Source organism: Rhea pennata, chromosome 1 (genome assembly GCF_028389875.1).
Source record: "Rhea pennata isolate bPtePen1 chromosome 1, bPtePen1.pri, whole genome shotgun sequence".
Classification (NCBI taxonomy): Eukaryota; Metazoa; Chordata; class Aves; order Rheiformes; family Rheidae; genus Rhea; species Rhea pennata.
The window spans coordinates 541,784-563,125 of NC_084663.1; the positions used below are offsets into that span (position 1 = coordinate 541,784).

At 47.2% G+C, this 21,342-nt stretch overlaps 1 protein-coding gene across 8 annotated transcripts in view; it reads left to right on the forward strand.

Moving 5' to 3' along the window:
• SHANK3 (SH3 and multiple ankyrin repeat domains 3) overlaps nucleotides 1-21,342 on the forward strand; it is a 402,299-nt gene that overhangs the window by 287,735 nt on the left and 93,222 nt on the right. For all 8 annotated transcript variants that reach the window (XR_009958823.1, XM_062579208.1, XM_062579216.1 and 5 more), the window contains one exon: nucleotides 11,015-11,097. Coding sequence is in view for 7 of the 8 variants with exons in the window: in XM_062579208.1 (XP_062435192.1) it covers nucleotides 11,015-11,097 (83 nt within the window). In the remaining variant the exon portion in view is untranslated. The remainder of the gene's footprint in view (nucleotides 1-11,014; nucleotides 11,098-21,342) is intronic.

The window sequence follows — 21,342 nt, forward strand, 5'->3', positions numbered from 1 at the left end:
ACTTCTATTTGTCTCCCTGTGCATCTGCACAACCAAATGGTTCTGATGTCAAATGTTGTTTCTGTTGAGCAAAATTGCCATGGGTGACATTCTGTGATTTAGCAGTGTTAAGCATGGATCAGAGTCTGCCTTTGCCTCCTTTTTTGGTAGACTCCATTTTCCACTGCTTGCTGAAGAAATGATAATGGAAGCCTGTGGATGGTATATTTGAACTCATATCTTACTGCAGACTGAAATCATGTTCACTAATCTGTGGTCTGTTGTCACTCTTTAGTGCGTCAGGCATAGTGTGTCAAGTGAATAGCGTATCTAGTGAGAGTGAATTTGATAGCAAAACCTATTCAGTTACAATGCCTTTTCTGGCAAGTGAGGATAAAAATCCAGGACAATTATTTCTTACGCCAGTATAAATCCAAGGCTGATTATCCTGGGGACTTATCTTTTCTGATTTCTATGATGAGATCTTTTGCTTGACTTTACTACATTTTGGCATATACAGCAAAATCTTAATGGCTTTCTCAGTATCACTGTTAGTTTGAAGACAAGGCAAAAGCTGTATTAGACATTCTTACACTTCTCATTCCCTTAATGAGCTCTCTTATTTTTTAATGTTCTAGTTAACTCCTTAGAAGTTATCAGCTTGGTAACTTTAAATAAAATAAATCTAGTACTGAGGATATTCTGTGAAAACTGTCAATATTATGAAGTAAGATATTGCTTTTTGATACTTTGCACTAATCATCTAAATCACATTCTGCAATATCTCATCTTCAGATTCTTTCTGGCAATCACAACCCATATTTCTTCTAAGACTGAACAGCATTGGTTTGGGGTTTTTAGCTGATATCTGAAATGCAGTGTTGAAGGGAATGTGATTTCAAACATTTTATCCTTCCTAGGGTTTTTTATTGCACTTTCTGATTTTTCTTTTGTAACTGGAAGGTGGTTTCTTGAGGAGGAAGAGATGATTTTGATGTCAGTTTGCTTTTGACTTGATTTATAATCAATGTTTTGATTACCTACCTCCTGACTGAATTAAACAAAAATGCTACTGATGGTTATTAAGTGCTTTAGGATCACTTACAGAAGGAGAGCTCCTTTCTAGATCCCTTTCCATTTCCTGATATCCTTTGCTTTCATTACAGCACTATGTCATTTGCATTTCCAGACATCTCCTGCTCTACAAGGGTTTTCTAACATTTTTTTGTTCAGGACAGTTGTTTTCCCAGTTTCACTTCTGATGCTACATTTTCTCCGGAGTGCCCAAGCCTGCAGGACATGCACCTATTGCCTGCTGATTCCATCAAGAAGCTGAAGTGTTTGGTTATAAATCTGAGTGTGATCTGTGATCTCTCTCCCTAAAGCTCAGTCCACACTAGTAAATGAAGCACCACTGGGGAGTAGGCCCTGGCACCGCCTTGCAGTCATCCATGCTGCTTAGTTGTTAGCTTGCTCCAAGGGATAAATTTTATCAGGGCCTACTTACGCATTCTCAGAGAAGCCTGTCAATGTTCAAGGCCAGCCCTAGCTGAGACCGCTTCCAAAATGCAGTTTCGATAGAACTACTCTTTGGTTTGTTTTCATTTCTTCAGAGAGAAAAAAGAAAAAGGATGCCCATAAAGATCTGGATAGTGCCACTTGCTTTGGGGACAGAGCACAGCATGTGGCCCACATATTTGCTATTATTATAAATCATCCTTGTGTTGTGTCAGACATTTTCTGCAAAATAAACAGAATTAAACTCTACTCACACTGTCTGGCTGTGAATTTAGAACACTATAGTGTGTCAGTGTGCCTTTTATTAGAAGAGGCCTAAAATAGAGCATTTAGTTCCTATCGCTACCAACATCGGCTTTAGCTAAACTTAAAGTATTCTTGAGAGAACTAAAAATTCCCAATAATTGACCCTCACCACCATGCCTATTCTGCTCCTTAAGTACTGTTACCTCAGAAAAATTTTGTGCCACCTGTTAAACATTTCCTCTTGGGAACAGTCAAACCAGCTCACTGAGTCTTTGCTCAGAACCATATTTGCTGGGCTTTTTAATCTTTCAAGTTCTCTTTCTCTGGATTCTCTCCTGTTGACCCACATCTTTTTTGAAGTGTGGTGCTAAGAACTGGACAACTACAGTGGGATTCATTTTATCTAACTTTAGGAATGTGACTCATACCACTTTGTTGTAGGTGTCTCCTGTGTAGGTGTCTGAGTTAATCACCCTGGCCTACCCTTAGAGTCAATGCAGATGTGTGCAGTCAGTGGAGCCAGGGGCACCATTCATTTGACAAAACGTAGGTGTTCATTTCAGCATGGGATGAATCACAGCTCCATTGACTTCACTGCATAGCTCTCCGTTGAGTCTAAAAGGAGTCTAGAGCCACTTGCTCAGTGCAGGTGCTTGTTTTGTGTACAACCGCGTTCAACTAGATGAATTCCAAGGCTACTGCAGCATGGGACAGAGGATCATTTCAAGTCTTGGACAGCACTCTTGTTCATGTATGCCAAATCAGCTTGTCCATCCTTTTTTTTCTGGAAGTCTGACACTGCTGCTAGTACTTATGAATCCACAGTGATATTGATAACCTTTTCTTCAAACTGTCTATTGAGCCAGTTATTCCCCAGCTTCTGTTCTTGCTTTTCATAGTTCCGAGCTGTAGTGCCTTGTGTTTTTCCTTTTCCTCTAGTATTTTTCAGACCATTTTTCTAGTGGCAGTACCGCCTGAATCCACATCTACACTTTCAACATGCTGTCATCCTCTCAGTTGGTATCTTCTGCAATTTTTTTTACTCCCTGTTGCAATCTAGTCATTGGTGAAGCATCCAACTTATCACAAAACAGACCCCTATGAAATCCACTTGATACATGCTTCCAGACTGACACTGAAAAGTATGTTAAATCAGCTATTTACTTACCCTACAGTAGTTTATGTTCCCCTTGCTTCTTATGTCACATGAGACAATTCAAAATGTTTAGCTGATGTCAGGATATATATCCTAGAACTGCCTGTCCTATATCCATGAGACTTACTATGTTGAAACAGAAATTAGATTGATTTAGCACAGTTAGTTCTACCTAACCCTCGCTGCCTAATATTTATCACTTTTTTTCCTTCTAGGTGTTTTATTAAAACTGTTGTTTGATTAGTTCCAGGATTTTCACAGGAATTAAAGATCTCTTACCCCATTTAATAATTCACTGGATCTTTCTTCCCTTTTTTTTTTTTTTAAGATGAGCATTGTATTTGCTTTTATTTTTCAAATCTTCTGGAGTGTCACATGTCCTTTGGAAGTTCTCAAAGACAATTGATCACAGCTCCCAGATTTTTTGACCTAGTTGCCTAATTGCTTTCAGTGAAAGTCATCATGCCAAGACAATCTGAAAACCTCTTTTTTCACTCCAGAATCAGAACTGATCTTTACTGTTACAGTGTTACCGGGATGATTATAGTTAACTATAGGTAACTGTAGTTATTTAGTATAGTCATTAACCGTATTTTTTTAATTGATAATTTGATAGATTTATCAGGTCTGTCCTTCTGAACAATCAAAAAGTTATTAAAGTAATAATTTGCCCTGGTAAATCATAATTCGAGTTTACTATCTTAATTTAGTTCCAACAAAAAACAAACAAAAGGAGGAGATCTGACACTCACAGTCCTGGTGTACTAGAAACAAGATGAACCAGTAGGCCTTATATTGTCTTGAGGAATAGGTTTGAAAAGCCATTCTCTACCTTTGTACTACCTGTATCATTATGGCAAGTAATCTGTATATTAATTTACCATTATATGTATGTATGGAACAATCATCTGATAATGAACTTAAGATACTATTTTCCATTAGTCATCATAACTTCATTAACATATCACAATAATATTGTCATTATTTTCCTTAATCTTACTCTGATATTTTAAAATTAAAATAACCAGCTCCTTACTACCTCTTGTCTTTTGAAAATTTCTATTTTTATTTTGACAAAAATACTGAAAGAATAAATAACTCGTTTCTTTATGACACTGTCAAAGGTCTTTAATTACACTCCTTCATCTCTTTCCCCAGGCGTTTTTCTCTCCAGCATTGTCAATCACCAGCATCTCAGATCATAGAATCATAGAATTGGTAAGGTTGGAAGGGACCTCTGGAGATCATCTAGTCCAACCCTCAAACAAGTGGACCGTACAGGGATCAAACCCACAACCTTGGCTTTATTAGCACCACGCTCTAACCAACTGAGCTAAACCTAACCCCAGTGCCACTCAACTTCCCCATATTTCTACTTCACAAAAATTTGGGAACTTTTTATTTCACGTTTTATATGCCTCTACCTATAGAACTAATTAAATGAGTGTGGTTACCGTAGGTTAGATCTGGTGTCTGTTCTGTGTTGCTCTGCTGCCTTGTGGACCTCCCAGAAAGTGAGCCTCAGAGAATCCAGTTTGTAAAGAGTGATACAGAAACCAGCGGTCTGATCCAAGAGCTGTGTACAGTAAGGAGACAGTCAAGGCTTAACTTCTTTTTCTAAGTGCTAGACTTCTGTTTCTGGACTAGAGGTGATGTTTCCCCTTGCTTAGAAGTCATCGCTACAGACTTGTTCCTGAGTAACGTCTGAGCCAGGCAGCACTCATCCGGGAGACGATGCACTTTATGTGATAAAGTGTTGCTGTAGGTTGTGACAGTCCTGGCTAAGAGTAGGGCCATGAGCCTGCACACGTGCCAACTTTGGGATTGTGCTTTAACTCTGGGCACCTGGAGTTAATCTAAAGTGGATCTGTTTCATCCTCTGTTGTAAAGCTATTCTTTTTTCTTTTTTCTCTGCTTAAAAGGTTAAATACTGGTTGTGCATCTGCTAGCAGGGTACAGCCTGGTTCTGTAGCCTGACACTCACAGCACTCGCTTGGAAGACAAAAGTTGCCTTTTCCAAACAGTGTTCAAGTATTTTTATAAAACGTAGTGCATCTTCAGTTGAAGGATTGAGCCTTGGGTTGGATGAGAGCCCAGTGATCAGCACAGTTTTACCAGAATTGGACCTCCACTCAGGCAGAGAAGTTTCTGAACCTCTGCAGTGAGTGCTCTCATCACTGGGACGTTCAGTATACGGAAGTCATGTTTCCTCTGTCATGTGTATAGGGCTAATTACGTTAATAAAACTCCTACCAAAGTCCTTCAGGTGATACAGGGGAGGAATACTTTTAGTACATATGCATGAAAAAAGAGACTGATTTGCTCACTGGTATCAAGTAAGGGATTATGCATATTAAAAAATTGAAGGTGTGCGATGAATTTTACTTTGGCCAGTTATGAACCTGAAGATTTTTAGGCGCCTACAGATTTAGATGGCAATAAGAAAAGGGATTTCAGGTTTCAGAAGAATTTAAACTGGAACTGGTCTTACAAGATCCCTCTTGGAAATCTAACTTCATAAATCTCAGGAAGAAAGGGAGGGAGCTAAAACAAATATATATCCATTATTTCTAAAAATCCTACCTGTGGCTCTATGTATACACTTATAGAACTTCCAAAGACAGAAACAAGTGAGTTGGGAAATTTTCCTGTTGTTTCTGACGATTTTAGAATTTTGAATTAAAGTACTTCTTGCCAGTTTATTTTGTAGGAGGAATAATTCAGAGGTGGTGGAAAGAATTAAGTATTCTTTTTGCAGAATAGCTTTTGGTAAGAGCAGCAGTAGGTTGTACTTATTTAAAGGTTACATTATTGCAAGAAATCTTGGCAGGTGAGGATTGGTGGGTGAAATTATACATAGAGAGAAACAGAGCAAAAGAGAGAGTGAGAATATAAGCAGTATTGTCAAGAGTTTCTTCAGTTTGTCATCTGGATGAAACAACATCATAGGTCCTATGGGAAGAATTAATCTTTTATCATGGATTTCTAACTTTCTCATCAACAAACTAATCACAGCAGGACTAATTGGGCACTTTAGCCCACCACCAGGTAAAATAAAAATCATAATTTTTGGAGTATCATTTGTCTCCCCTTCTCTCTTTCTCTTACACACACAGGCGTGCTTGTACAGGTGCTCTTGGAATAAGATTAAGAACTGACACAGATCATCTATAAGTGATTGAAAAGTGATACGGAAAAGGGATATACCTGTGGATGTGATATATTCTTTGTCTCTTGGAGTGTCTTACTCAGGTCTAGCTCTCTCGCTAAATAGTTAAGTCATAGCTCAAATACAAGATAAAAGCTTGTTACAGGAATTGCAGTGTGAGGTTGCCTGGCTTTGCTATGTGGAAGGGAGGATTATGTTATCATAATGTCCTCTTCTGGGTGTAGTAGTTATGAATCTGTTTTGAGCAGGGCATTCTACACTTGTAAGAGAGGATTTCATTGTAGAGGGGAGCTTTTTATGCATATTGAGGAACATATGCACAGCCAGCCCTGCTTTGGAAAGATACGCAATATGTTGAAAATATCACACAAATGGATGACTGTATGACAGCAGCCACCTCCTTTGAAGCAGTTCTTGCAGTTTTGTTCAAATTTTTCCACGTATAGGTATTTTATTGCATGAAGTCATTCGTTTTTATAGATACCTTAGTGTTTCTGTGGATAGTGCATAAGGATGTCCAAAATTACAGTGCGAAGTCAAGATGAAATATCAGAGAAGTCCAAGAAATTTAGAGTTGTATCTTTTAATTTCAGTGGAAGACATTTCTCTTAAATCTCTTAGAGTGCTTGGATAGCTGCAGCCATTGCGGGGTTTGTCTTTTGTGATTACCTTCTGTGATTTGGAAAACAAAGGATCCCATCTATCCTGGTCGGAGAGGTAGATGTTATTGTGTGATGTTAATGGCAGAATCATGAACTAATTACCTGAAAGGGCTCTGATGCCTCTGAACACCAGTCACTGGTTGATAAAGCCGCAGACAGTGCAGGATAGGAGGAGTTGCGTCCTGTTCAGGTGCTAGTCTGTGGCAGTCCCTGGCTTTTAAAGGAAGGCAAAGGTGGGTTGCCAACGAAGTCCATGCAGCGGTAAAGAGTAGCACTTTGAGTGCATCATCTTTCTTCCAGAAGCACATGCCTCTCCTGCCGTGGCCCTGGTGCTGACAGCCCAGCCAGGGCCCGGTGCCCGCACGCCGGTGGGGTGGCGCGGGAGAGCGGGGAGCGCAGCGGCGAGCCCCCGCGGGTAGCGCTGTCCCTGCAGCCCGCGGGGGAGGCAGGCTCGGTGCGCAGCGCGTGACGCTGCTGGGGCGCCTGCTGCTGGCACGCGTGCTGCTGGGGCGTGTGTGCTGCTGGGGCGCCTGCTGCTGGGGCGTGTGTGCTGCTGGGGCGCGTGCTGCTGGGGCGCGAACTGCTGGGGTGTGTGTGCTGCTGGCGTGCGTGCTGCTGGGGCTCGCGTGCTGCTGGGGCGTGTGTACTGCTGGGGCGTGTGTTCTGCTGGGGCTCGCGTGCTGCTGGGGCGTGTGTACTGCTGGGGCGTGTGTTCTGCTGGGGCGCGCGAGCTGCTGGGGCGTGTGTGCTGCTGGGGCGCGCGAGCTGCTGGGGCGCGCGAGCTGCTGGGGCGTGTGTGCTGCTGGGGCGCGCGAGCTGCTGGGGCGCGCGAGCTGCTGGGGCGTGTGTGCTGCTGGGGCGCGCGAGCTGCTGGGGCGCGCGAGCTGCTGGGGCGCGCGTGCTGCTGGGGCGCGCGAGCTGCTGGGGCGCGCGAGCTGCTGGGGCGCGCGTGCTGCTGGGGCGCATGTGCTGCTGGGGCGCGTGAGCTGCTGGGGCGCGAGCTGCTGGGGTGCACGAGCTGCTGGGGTGCACGAGCTGCTGGGGTGCGCGAGCTGCTGGGGTGCGCGAGCTGCTGGGGCGCGAGCTGCTGGGGCGCGCGAGCTGCTGGGGCGCACGAGCTGCTGGGGCGCGAGCTGCTGGGGCGCGAGCTGCTGGGGCGCGCGTGCTGCTGGGGCGAACGAGCTGCTGGGGCGCGCGAGCTACTGGGGTGCACGATCTGCTGGGGCGAACGAGCTCCTGGGGCGCGCGAGCTGCTGGGGCACGAGCTGCTGGGGCGCGCGAGCTGCTGGGGCGCGCGAGCTGCTGGGGCGCGCATGCTGCTGGGGCGAACGAGCTGCTGGGGCGCGAGCTGCTGGGGCGCGCGAGCTGCTGGGGCGCGCATGCTGCTGGGGCGAACGAGCTGCTGGGGCACGCGAGCTACTGGGGTGCACGAGCTGCTGGGGCGAACGAGCTGCTGGGGCACGCGAGCTGCTGGGGCGCGAGCTGCTGGGGCGAACGAGCTCCTGGGGCGCGCGTGCTGCTGGGGCGCGAGCTGCTGGGGCGCGAGCTGCTGGGGCGAACGAGCTCCTGGGGCGCGCGTGCTGCTGGGGCGAACGAGCTGCTGGGGCGCGCGAGCTGCTGGGGCGCGCGTGCTGCTGGGGCGAACGAGCTGCTGGGGCGAAAGAGCTGCTGGGGCGCGAGCTGCTGGGGCGAACAAGCTGCTGGGGCGAACGAGCTGCTGGGGCGCGAGCTGCTGGGGCGAACAAGCTGCTGGGGCGAACGAGCTGCTGGGGCGCACGAGCTGCTGGGGTGCGCGTGCTGCTGGGGCGAACGAGCTGCTGGGGCGCGCGAGCTGCTGGGGCGCGAGCTGCTGGGGCGAACAAGCTGCTGGGGCGAACGAGCTGCTGGGGCGAACGAGCTGCTGGGGCACGCGAGCTGCTGGGGCGAACGAGCTGCTGGGGCGAACGAGCTGCTGGGGCGCGTGTGCTGCTGGGGCACGCGTGCTGCTGGGGCGAACGAGCTGCTGGGGCACGCGAGCTGCTGGGGCGAACGAGCTGCTGGGGCGAACGAGCTGCTGGGGCGCACGAGCTGCTGGGGCGAACGAGCTGCTGGGGTGCGCGAGCTGCTGGGGCGCACGAGCTGCTGGGGCGAACGAGCTGCTGGGGCGCACGAGCTGCTGGGGCGAACGAGCTCCTGGGGCGCGCGAGCTGCTGGGGCGCGAGCTGCTGGGGCGCGAGCTGCTGGGGCGCGCGAGCTGCTGGGGCGCGTGAGCTGCTGGGGCGAACGAGCTGCTGGGGCGAACGAGCTGCTGGGGCGCACGAGCTGCTGGGGTGCGCGTGCTGCTGGGGCGAACGAGCTGCTGGGGCGCGAGCTGCTGGGGCGCGCGAGCTGCTGGGGCGCGAGCTGCTGGGGCGAACAAGCTGCTGGGGCGAACGAGCTGCTGGGGCGCACGAGCTGCTGGGGCGAACGAGCTGCTGGGGCGAACGAGCTGCTGGGGCGCACGAGCTGCTGGGGCGAACGAGCTGCTGGGGCGAACGAGCTGCTGGGGCGCACGAGCTGCTGGGGCGAACGAGCTCCTGGGGCGCGCGTGCTGCTGGGGCGAACAAGCTGCTGGGGCGAACGAGCTGCTGGGGCGCGCGTGCTGCTGGGGCGAACGAGCTGCTGGGGCACGCGAGCTGCTGGGGCGAACGAGCTGCTGGGGCGAACGAGCTGCTGGGGCGCGTGTGCTGCTGGGGCACGCGTGCTGCTGGGGCGAACGAGCTGCTGGGGCACGCGAGCTGCTGGGGCGAACGAGCTGCTGGGGCGAACGAGCTGCTGGGGCGCACGAGCTGCTGGGGCGAACGAGCTGCTGGGGCGCGCGAGCTGCTGGGGCGCGCGTGCTGCTGGGGCGCGCGAGCTGCTGGGGCGCGCATGCTGCTGGGGCGAACGAGCTGCTGGGGCGCGCGAGCTGCTGGGGCGAACGAGCTGCTGGGGCGCACGAGCTGCTGGGGTGTGTGCTGCTGGGGCGCGCGAGCTGCTGGGGCGCGCGAGCTGCTGGGGCGTGTGCCCGCCTTCAGCAGCAGCACGGTGAGTGTTGGGGCACCTCGTACTGCAGTGTGTCAGCTCAGCCTGCTCTGTCTCTGGTCTGCCCTCAGCAGTCCCCTCCCCTTCTGTCGTGCCCATGCACGTATGCCACTTGCACTGTTCCTTGGCGGCGTGTTTCTGTGCAGTGCAGTGGTGCTCTGGCTCTTTGTTCCGCTGCTGTGCTCCGGGCACACCACTGCGACTGGTTGCACACGTGCGTGTGTAGATTTGGGGGCTGGCACACAGCCTCTCTCCCTCTCTGCCTTTCTCGTTTTGGCTTGGTGTGTAAAACTCCTTCCCGGTGCTGCCGAGAAGGACTGAGGTCTCTGATTAATTCCACTCTGATGTCAGACATGCGGCTCTGCTGGGAGGGATTTACAGGGCTGCATTTAAGCGCTCGTTTGCTGAGAGAATCCCTTTCTCTGTCTCTTCCCTCCCTCCCTTCCCCCTGCCCATGCCCCCCTCCCTACCTCTTCCGAAAGATATAGACATTTTTTTTGTTGAAAGGGTCGCTAACGCTTGGGGTCTGTTCAGAGCTTTGCATCCGTTTCTCTCTCTTTACCACGGGATTTTTTTTCCTGTTCTTCTCATCTAGCTGCCGTTGAGGGCAGAGAGAGCAGCTTTGTTAAAATAGGACAATGAAATGCGTCCCCCTCTTCTAATGACAGACCGTTACTTAGCAACGAGGGGGGGATTTTAACCGAAGATCAGAGCATCAGGATAAGGATATAAACTCTACTGTTCTCTCTCCCGGGAAACTTACCAAAGAGGCACCTTTCCTTTTGTCAGGCTTCTCGTTTTTTCATACAAGAGGCAACTGGAAAGTCTCAGAGAGGATCTCCCTGATGGATGGCTGGCTGCCTCCCCCTGCACCTCCTCTGCTCAGGCGCTTCACTCTTCAGTTATATGCTAAGGGCATCATTTAAAGGGAAGCCCAAAGTGGGATCAGTAAGCTCCCTGCATGCGTATGCAGGTGACTGAGAAGGGGATCGGTGGGCAGACGGGTGATCCAGGCAGCCAGGGCTTACCCTCACCTACACATGGAGGGAAAGTAGCCTTCGTCTTTTTGTTCTGACTTTGGGCAAGGGAGGGAGGGAAGCAGATTGTGCCCAACTCCTTGCTGAGACGAAATGGTCGATCAGAAGAGGTCTCCTTGTCACAGTCACAAAGGCCACCTCCGCCTGGCAGCATGGTGCTGAAATCTAACCCTAGCATCATTCTCTTGTGCTCTTTCCTGCCCAGTGACTACATCATTGAGGAGAAGACGGCCGTGCTGCAGAAGAGGGAGCATGAGGGATTCGGGTTTGTGTTGCGAGGGGCCAAAGGTAAGGGCTGCTTATTTCACTTGGTCCCGGGGTGGGGGGGGGAGAGGAGGGGAAGCTCCTGCTCTTTACTTTTTATTAGTGCTCAGGACGCTGTTTCCTCTGGCTGCACATAGCAGCCCTAGAGCCCCTGTACATCAGGGTCTCTTAAGGGACTCCCTTTTCTCCTTCTCTCTCAGCTAGACAGTGTGAGCACGGTTGATTCTGGTTGTGTGTGTTGTACAGAAAATGCTATTCTTTGTAAGTGCATCTGTTGCACATTCTAGGGTATTTTTCTGGTACAGACGCTGGTATTCTTAGCCTTGCATTTGTAAGAGTTTCCACTTTTATCTATTTACTGGCCCCATAAAGTGCATCTGCTCTGTTAGGTACAGATGCAAGCCCCTCCATGTTTTTTTCTTTTTCCTATACTTCAGTTTTTCCATATACTTTGACTGTATAGAACTGGGAGCCCTTCTTCTGCCAGCTCTAACTGGATTTAGCCCCAACATGAGGGCAAGCTGGTAGACACCTATTCTGCAGCTGTTACCATACCTTTGACCCTGTTGTGCAAGAAAGCCTCTGCTTTTGACTGGGGCACACATTACCTGCATGCCCTTAATACCTGTGCATGTGCAGCCTGTACATTAGACCATGCTGTTACTGTGGCTAGTATTACACAGGAGCTGATCTTTATGCTACCAAAAAGATAGTCTCTCCAGGACTGAAAGTGCATGTGTTCATATTCGCGTAAGAAATGAGCTCCCCTGTGCTTGGGAGTACCTGGAGGCAGATGCACCTGAGGCTAGGGGGTCATCTCTCCAGCAATTCCAGACTGAAGGCTTCTCAAAAATATGGCTATTGAAAGCAAAGGCATAATGGTGCATGCTTCTGTCCCTTCCTTTCACGTAGGCTACAGGCTGCAAGAGGGAAAGCGTGAACGAGTGGCTATGAGCTCTTTTTTGTAGAGCTGTACCTTTCCTAGACCTTATGTGGTTGAAGATCTTTTTAATTTGGACTTGAATCTTGGGTGTGATTTTCTGTGAGGATTCCTGAATTGTCTTTGTTCTGCATGTCTCACGAAAGGGTTCTGTCTGCAAGTGGGTGTGTTTGTGTTTCTGTCAGAATATGGTTGCTGTCTCTCTCCTTCCCTCTCCCTCCTCTTCCCTGTATATGTGACATATATGTTCGTCTGTGTACTGCTCACATCAGTCTGTATATTGTGAAGTGAAACTTCAGGGCTCAAAATGGCATCCATTTTTTTGCAAGATCAGACATGTAGATACTGCGTTAGGACAAAATAGGATAAATTTTGTCCTATTTCAGATTTTTTGTCCTCTGTTTTTCCTCCCAGCATTTGTAGGCTCTGTGTATTTTCATTTGTCTGCTGAGGCTGAAAGAGGACCTTGAGCAGATTAAACAGTGGGTGTGAGGCTGAGTGGGACTTAGGTATGGCTTACCAGTTCACAGCCTGACACTGCTGCAGGAGGTAACTGAGAAGAGTTTGACTGCAGAGGTGATGGCTTGAAAACCCTCAGAGGGTGAACGTGGTCAGCAGTGTTGCCTCCTGGGGCAGGGGTATTGGTGAGTCTGCTGAAGCCCCTTGAGAGCACAGCATCCTTGGACTGAGAGGCGGAGGTGGCTATTTTAAAACAGCCCTAGGTCTCCCAGCGCTTCTGGTGCTGAGTGTTGTCGTGGGTTTTAGGTTGGAAAGAGCGTTCCAGTTCTCTGGCCTGGCCTGGTCTGTGTCACCGCTGCTCACAGTTCATTTAGTTACTCTTGCACTGAGTTGAGAGACATCAGTGAAACCCAAACCCTCCAATCCTCTTGAGGTGAACTGGAGAGAGAGTCTGAGAATAGGAGGGGCTGAAGTGTCAGCAGTGTCCCTGCAGAGGGAAGGAATTGGTTAAGTGAGGTATGCCTGGGTGATCCTCAAAGCAAACAGCACCTTGGGCTGCAGAGAATGGTGAAAACCCTGTACAATTTCTACCAGTCTTGTTGAGGGTTGGTTCCTTCCCAACCTCCAGTTTTCCTGTTCACATGATGTTGCTCCATCAGCTGTGCTGCTAGCAGAGAGAGAACGTTGTCTACCATTTCAGAGCGCCAGTCCATTCCAGCCCCTGTCCTGTCTCTGTTTCTGTCCGTTACCTCAGAGGATGTAATGTCCCAGTCAAATCAGCTGAGCCTTTGGGCAAAGATTATTTTCTGATCCCTGCAGAGGACGATCTGAAGCTTTCTGACATGGGATTTGCTTGCAGCCTTAGAGAATTACATGGAGCAGATGGGAAGCAGTGTAGCAGCAACACCTATGAAGGAAAGTGATGAGCAGGTGGATTTACTTACTCATTTCTTTGTCCAGAGGAACCATCCTGCCTTTCACCTTCACAGATGATAGACCTGTGTTCAGAATGCTGAAAAATGATATTTCTTGCCTTATAAATTGTGAATTCACTAGAGTCATTCCTACAAAGTGACGTTGTCACAGTTGATACAGTGACTGCATCTCACATAAGGTCCCTCCAAAGCCATGCCAGCAGTGCCTTAAAGAGAGGACTGTTATTACTAAGTTGGTTAATATCTGTTTGACATCTGATTTTGGTGGGTTCTGTAGAAGTGTAAAAAGGACACTCAATCCCTGGCTCTAATTAAGGAGTATATAATTTTTTGAATGGCAAAAATATTACTAATCTTTTGAATTGTTAAAAAAGAGCAAAAAGTGGCTGTATATCCTTGCTTCAGGGCATAAGCTTTCTGTTGACTACTTAATTTGGGAAGAAACTTCCAGGCTGGGCAGGTTATTCAAGAGATTTCCTGAGACTGTTACTTCCTATAATTTTCATACTTTCTGAAGCAGCTGATCCTGTACACTGTTGGAGAGAAGATGCTGTTTTGATTTAGTATGGGGCTTGTTTTTCTCCTACTTCTTTCTTTAATGTTGCTGAAGTCTTATTTTTTCTTTGCCAGTTTCCTTGTATAGCAAACATTTCGTGTGTTTCACAAAGTGTACCTGCCCTGACTCAGGAAAGCTCCCCTTTGCAAGTTTATACCCAGCTTTCCACATCTCACGACTCTTGCTGCTTCCTGGAAGAGCTCTGTGCTCTGTCAGCTCTGTCTACCCCTGGGTGCCTTTTCTTCTACCTGCAGCTCCACACCTCTTCCTGCTCTCCCTGTCTGTCTGGTACAGCTTCTTGAGTCCTCTAGATGGTACAACTCCCCCTCTCCTCCACTCCCCTTCCCTTGGTTAATATTCAGTGAGAGTCCACACATTTGAACTAAACTATTAAGGAGAGTTTGAAAAATCAGTAGATCACAGATCATAAAAAGCAGTATTCATTTATGGGACTCGCCACGTTGCCTGAGGCAACCTCTGGAGGTGGAGGATGTTGCTGAGGCTAGGTGCTGCCTTGGGAGGTACTCACCTGCTGCTCAGTTGTGTGCACTATCCCTGGCTTCCTCTGTGATCTTAGGAAACTCACCTGGGCGGGACTGCCAGGCCTAGTGGGGTATAATGCAGAAACCCCTGTGGGGGCCAGGTTAAACCAGTAAGTCACAGGATGGAACTGTCAAAGCTTATTAACTTGGGCACAGCAGAATATGAGTATAGCTTTGCTTTGAGGACAGGGTCTCTGGTTCCACATATGGTCTAAAGCTGTTCAAGTGTGGATTTCCTGCCAGGGACTATCTCGCATGACTGGCAGCTGGGTCCTGTTGGTGTAGGGGCTGCCAGATAATCCAGTGCAAACTGTGAGATACCAGGCAGGGTCCATATGAAGGGTCAGTCTGTAATTCAGCCTAGTCCCCTCCTGCTAGGGCACAGCAGGATGCCGTAGGAGCCAGTGTTGTCTTCAGCCAGTGCAGTCTCTCTGGAGTGTACTCCCCGTCAACATTTTATGTTTAGTATCACAGGAAAATTGGCCATTGTAGCTGCACAGCTTCCAGTCCTGAGCTTGGAAGCTCATGCAGCTATCTCAAATGTCCCTGTGCCTGTTCCTAGTCATTGGGTTAGCTTGTGCATAGCCAGCTCAGGAGTCCTTCTCCAATTGTATAAACACACTGATAGTTTGCCAGTGATTCAGTTCTGAGGTCAAAACCCAGTTCCTGATCTCATAGGACTTTGTGAAGGTAAATGCTCTTTAAGATGCTCAGAGAATACAGAGCTCGGGTTACAAAAGTTCTTTAGATGGATGTAATTTTAGGATTTTTCTGCTTCACAAACTCCCACTTGTATTTCACCATATTTTCTTTGCAGGAAAGTTAAAGTTAAATGTTCAGTGTCAGATACTTGTTTTTGTATCGCTTTGTGTAAAGACTAGTCAAAGTGTTGAAACAACTTAATGCAAAGGAGGCATGCTAAAAAGTAAGTTTCAAGTGCCATCACAGTGGCTTGAGAAGCAGCCCTTGGGAAGCTCCACGGCCAGATATGGAGCTGCTCTGGTGGTGATCATAATTCTGAGGCATATGGGAGTAGAAATTGTCGGCCTCACAGCTTGAGGTACAAGTACTTGATTGGCTCCCCAGACACCATTATACAAAAGATGCCTGCTGTTGTTTGTCCTTGACAAACATATTGTATTCACTTGACTAGTGCTTCTTGTCCAGTTTTGCATTAAATCTTAGCTTCCAGGGGTATGGGCACTCTCATTTTTCATATCTTGACTTTTACAAGATACTTGGTCTTCATGTGCTGTCACTTGCTAGGGAGCTTGGGAGGTCCCTGAGCTGAAAATGCTTAAACCATGGGAGAGTCCTAGGAAGAGGCATCACATATGTTGCCCTTTTCCTATCCTCTTCCCTCATCAGCTGCTTATTGCTGCTGTCGGAGATAGAGTAGTGGACTACGTGGACCTTTGGTCTGACCCAGTATGTCTATTCTTGTGTTTTTGTAACTTCTGGGAGACCATAAACATTGAAATCTGAGGAGGATATAAATTAACCCCTTTCATTCTCTAAGAGACATTCTTAGGTGTACTAGTTTCATGGTTTGATATTGGAATTACTGAGGCAAATCACTTTGGGTGAGTTCAGCGTTCTCATCTAAACCCTCTGTATTTGTTTAAAATCTGCACCAATCAGTAGATTGTTTGAGGGAGTTTTAGTTTCATATCCTGTCCCACACTTGGTGTGAGGCCTTTAGGCTTAGCAACAGAAGCCTCCACAACCTGAGTTTTGGTTGTTGCAAACTGCTTAGTGTTGAGTCTCATTAACCTGACCAAAGTCTCCAACTAAGCCTCAGCTTATGCACTGCAGAGGCTCAGGGGGCAGGAAAAAGGGAGATAGTGAGGGAAGCGTAGTCAAAGCTTGAAGACCTTACTGCTTTTTTTTTTTTTTTTTGGGGGGGGGGGGGCGGGGAGGAGAGTGCCCTAAAGCCATGCAGAAGGTTTTGAGGCACAATACTGGTATCATAAGGTATCGTAAGATTGTACAAGCTCATTTATACTTTTCAGAACTCGACTTTATGCAGAGGAATGCTGTGGCACTTTGAGATACTCAAGATGGACAGAAATCAGGACTGGAAGGAGTGTTTAGACAAAGCGCTTCGAACACCAAGTCTGTAATCTGTATTGCTTAAGTGTTGTGTCTTACGGAGATTTAATGGAAAACTAGAAACAAGGCACATCTGAGTGTAGATACAATAAATGCTACTTATGACACATCGTTAATAGCAGCTTCAGAAATTTAAAAAATCAGGAGATCAACTTTATTGACTGATACAGCTCCTTTTCTTTCCCGCATTCAAATACCTACACTCCATAAGTGCTTGGTATCTGTTGACCAATTGGCTGCAAGCAGGTACTGGTTGCTCCAATGCACTGTTTGGGTACCAAAACAATGGTGTGTGGGTTGTTACCCTATCTGCTAAACTGAGACATGCCTTCAAGCTTTTAGGTGAGAAGTACTAAGGCAGGTAAGAAGATACATTGCAGTAAATGTAATAAAGAATCGTATTTTATTATTTTTCACCCTAAAAATGTGTTTCCAGTGAAGTAACTGAGATCTCAACAATTTGCTCTGCTAGAATTAATTTGTAGTATTATTCATTTAAGCCTGTCTAATAATAAAAGTCACTTGTTCAAGTAAAGCAGTATTTGCAAAGAGTCCTTGGAAGCCTGCATCTTTAAATGTGTGACTGTGATGCTGCAAGAGTCAAAATCAGGTCTGAGATTTACAGTACACAGTACTAGGGAGCAACTCCTAGCAAAACTCAGCAGCCCACAGAAACAGCTCACAGGTCTGGGCAATCTTCCAGTCATAGTAGATACCAATGAAATAGTGTTATGACATTGGTTTAAATCTTAGATGGCTGATGAGAGCCACAAGCAGACTTGGAAGATAGCAGCAGTTCTTCTCTGGCACCAGCTATGAGGTAGGGAGAGTCAACCTCTCTCACAGAGATTCATTCTCTTTACTTCTGGAGTACTGCCAGAGCTACTTTTGGAAAGGGCTAGACTTTGGTGCTGTAGGGCTGTAAGCTGATGGCTGTACTGTTGAAGAGGAGTTTCAAAGCCTCTCCTGACTTCACTTGGCTCTTTCGTGACTTCTGACTTCTCTGGATGCAGCTAAAGTTAAAGTCTCTGGAGTAAGGGAACCCAGATTAATAGATTTTTAACATCAGGAAATGGCTACAGTGATCATCAAGCACAACAAATGCTGTAGTACTAACATGATAATTTCCTTAGTGGTAAGAATTAACTTTTCTATGATTTAAAGTTTGTGAGCTTTTGCAATGACCAGTGGTCGTCCTTGTTAGGAAATTTTACCTTATTACTAGTATGAATTTTCATAATTTAATTCCAGACCTTTATGATTTAGTTTCGCTTTTGTCAATTGGATAAAAGAACCTCCTTAAAATATATTTTCTTCCTATGTACGTACTTACAGATAAATTTTCACCATATTACATACTTATGACTTAAAGCTTTTCTGACAGACTCTAATCTGGAAAAGGTATTTTGGAGGGTCTAGTTCCAAGCTGACTTTTGTAATGACTGGATTGCCACCCGAAGGCTTCACTTGGACCTTTATAAGACATCAGAGGTCAGGTTTCCTAAGGAGTATACATGGCAATCTGCAAACTTCATCACTGAGCCTACAGTCAACTGTGAATACTGTGCATTGTTCTGGTTAGTATTTCTTGTTTTGTTGATACTAGGGCTATAGACAAATGACTAAGTTGCTGACCTGAGGTTAGGCTAATTGAAGAGGATGTGGAGAACTACCGGACACAGCATGCGAAGTTGCTGGACATGACAGGTGACAATGTAAGAAGTGAAAAAGTTACAGATAGCTCTGTGAGGTATGATTGGATTTCATAAATGTTTAGGGAGGAGTGATGTGAGAAGTGGTCAATCTCCTCAGAAAACTGGAAGGGAACACTGGGGACCTTTTGGAGAATAGGATAGGTGACCATGTCAGTAATACCAGATGAAGCCAAGGTTACTAAGGAAATGGTATTGGAAATGCTAATTGTGTATGCAGATGTATTGAAACTGGGGCAAATGGGGGAAAAGTAGCTGTAAGAAGATTGTACATTAGAGAGGAAATTGGGAAAAGTGAAAGGGAGCATCAGGAAATGGGGAAAAGGATAATAAGGTATACATTAGAGAGGAAAGTGGGAAAAGTGAAAGGGAGCACCAGGAAATGGGAAAAAGCATAATAAGGTATATAAGAGCAGTGGACATTGTGTGCCTTGACTTCAGCAAGGCTTTTGACACTGTCTTCCGTAACATCCTCCTAGGTAAGCTCAGGAAGTGTGCGTTAGATGAGTGGACAGTGAGGTGGGTTGAGAAGTGGCTGAAAGGCAGAGCTCAGAGGGTCGTCATCAATGGCGTGGAGTCTAGCTGGAGGCCTGTGGCTAGTGGCATCCCCCAGGGCTCAGTACTGGGTCCCATCCTGTTCAACTTCTTCATCAATGACCTGGACGAGGGGACAGAGTGCCTCTTCAGCAAGTTTGTCGATGATACAAAGCTGGGAGGAGTAGCTGATACACCCGAGGGCTGTGCTGCCATTCAGAGAGACCTGGACAGTCTGGAGAGCTGGGCGGAGAGGAACCTCCTGAGGTTCAACAAGGGCAAGGGCAGAGTCCTGCACCTAGGGAAAAATAACCCAAGGCACCAGTACAAGCTGGGGGCTGACCTTCTGGAGAGCAGCTCTGCAGAGAAAGACCGGGGAGTGCTGGTGGATGACAGATTGACTATGAGCCAGCAAGGTGCCCTTGTGGCCAAGAAGACCAATGGTGTCCTGGGGTGCATTGGGAAGAGTGTTGCCAGCAGGTCGAGGCAGGTGATCCTGCCCCTCTCCTCAGCCCTGGGGAGGCCTCATCTTGAGTACTGTGTCCAGTTCTGGGCTCCCCAGTTCAAGAGAGACATGGAGCTACTGGAGAGAGTCTAGTGTAGGGCTACGAAGATGATCAGAGGGCTGGAGCACCTGCCCTGCGAGGAACGGCTGCGAGAGCTGGGTCTCTTCAGCCTGGGGAAGAGAAGACTGAGGGGGGATCTTATCAATGTGTACAAGTACCTGAAGGGAAGGTGTCAAGGGGACGGGGACAAACTCTTTACAGTTGTCCTGTGTGACAGGACAGGAGGCAATGGGCAGAATATGAAGCACAGGAAGTTCCACCTGACCGTGAGGGGGAACTTCTTCCCTGTGAGAGTGACGGAGCACTGGACCAGGTTGCCCAGAGAGGTTGTGGAGTGTCCTTCTCTGGAGATATTCAGGGCCCGCCTGGACACAATCCTGTCTAACATGCTCTAGGTGACCCTGCTTGAGCAGGGAGGTTGGGCTAGATGATCTCCAGAGGTCCCTTCCAACCTTACTGATTCTGTGATTCTATGATACATGTGATTGGGGCTATTTGGCAGGGGCAGTTGCTGGGCAGCCATGTGCTTGATCACCACAGCCCAAACAGGACAATAAACTGACCTGGTTGGACACATGTCATATCTGCTCTTTGGTCAGTCAGACAGGGCAGAATGTCTTCCCCAGCTAAGAGCAGATCACCCATACAGATGGACTTAGCCTCTTGGTACTGTGGTGGTGCCTTTCCCAGTCCTGACAACATGACATCTACCCACTGCTTTCTGGCAGCAGCATTTAGGATAGATCCGACAGAGGATGCTCTTGTGATTTTACTCTGAGCCAGTGGCACTCTCATCACTTAATCATGGCTGGTACTGACACCAGAGTGCTTTTAAAAGTATACCACGTGCAGCCATTGATTGAATGTGTGTGTATTGCAGTGTTTAAGGTAGTGTTTGGAGCAATGTGTTTTATATAAGGGCTCCATCTCCCAAAGCTCTGGAGGAGCACAGATTTTCCTGGAATCACACTCTTGAGCGGAACAGACTGCCTTAGGGCAGATGTGACAATCTGGGTTTCTTCCACAGTAATGTACTTTACGTTCACCATTTACCCTTTGCCAGACCAGTATCATCTGGAGGTATTCTCCCCCTCTCAGCTAATTCTCATGGTTTATCTCAAGATATAGCTTCCAGCCCACAGAAAATGGTGTGCACTGAGTTCTCATATAACACCTAAGTAATACAGGTGATAAAATTGACTGTAAGACTGTTTTTACTAGATGACTTTTACCTGGATTCCCTATTAGTTTACAATTTGATTATCAGTAAGAAAAACATAAGACTTGAACTGAACCTCAAAAGATTCTTCTCTAAGCTATAATTTAGGAGTCCTCTGATGTCCATGAGCTGTTGGTAAGCTCCACGACGTGCTTCTTGATATTGCTCCTCTCAGTGCTGGTTTTGGTCCTTTTTTTTTTACTGTGTTTATGTTTGTGGGGCAAAAGAGAGCACACAGAAGAATGAATCCTAAAAGCCATTCCACATTCCTCTGTCAGTGTACACACACTTTTCCTTCCTCTTAGTCAACCTAGTGAAACATAGTGTTAACACTTCTGAATCGTGTTGGACATTTGTGAGAATGCAGCTGCAAGATTATAATCTTTTTTTCAGGCTAGCATACCTAGAGCTTTTGTGAAACATTGTTTTTTCACATCAGGCTCCTTCCTCTGCCTAGGAAACCAATTAAATTGTCATCTGTCCATTTCTATCCTTTCCAGGGAGAAGGACTTGGCACTTTTAACCTTTTCATGACTTAATTACGATGCATGTATTATAGGAAGGCAGTACTGATATGTCATGTTGATGCTTCCATCTTGTGAAGTACATTGCTGATATTCCATAGAGACCATATGTCTCATTATCATGATATAAATTCTTTACTTGACTTTCAGAGAGCCTGATGTAAGCTGCT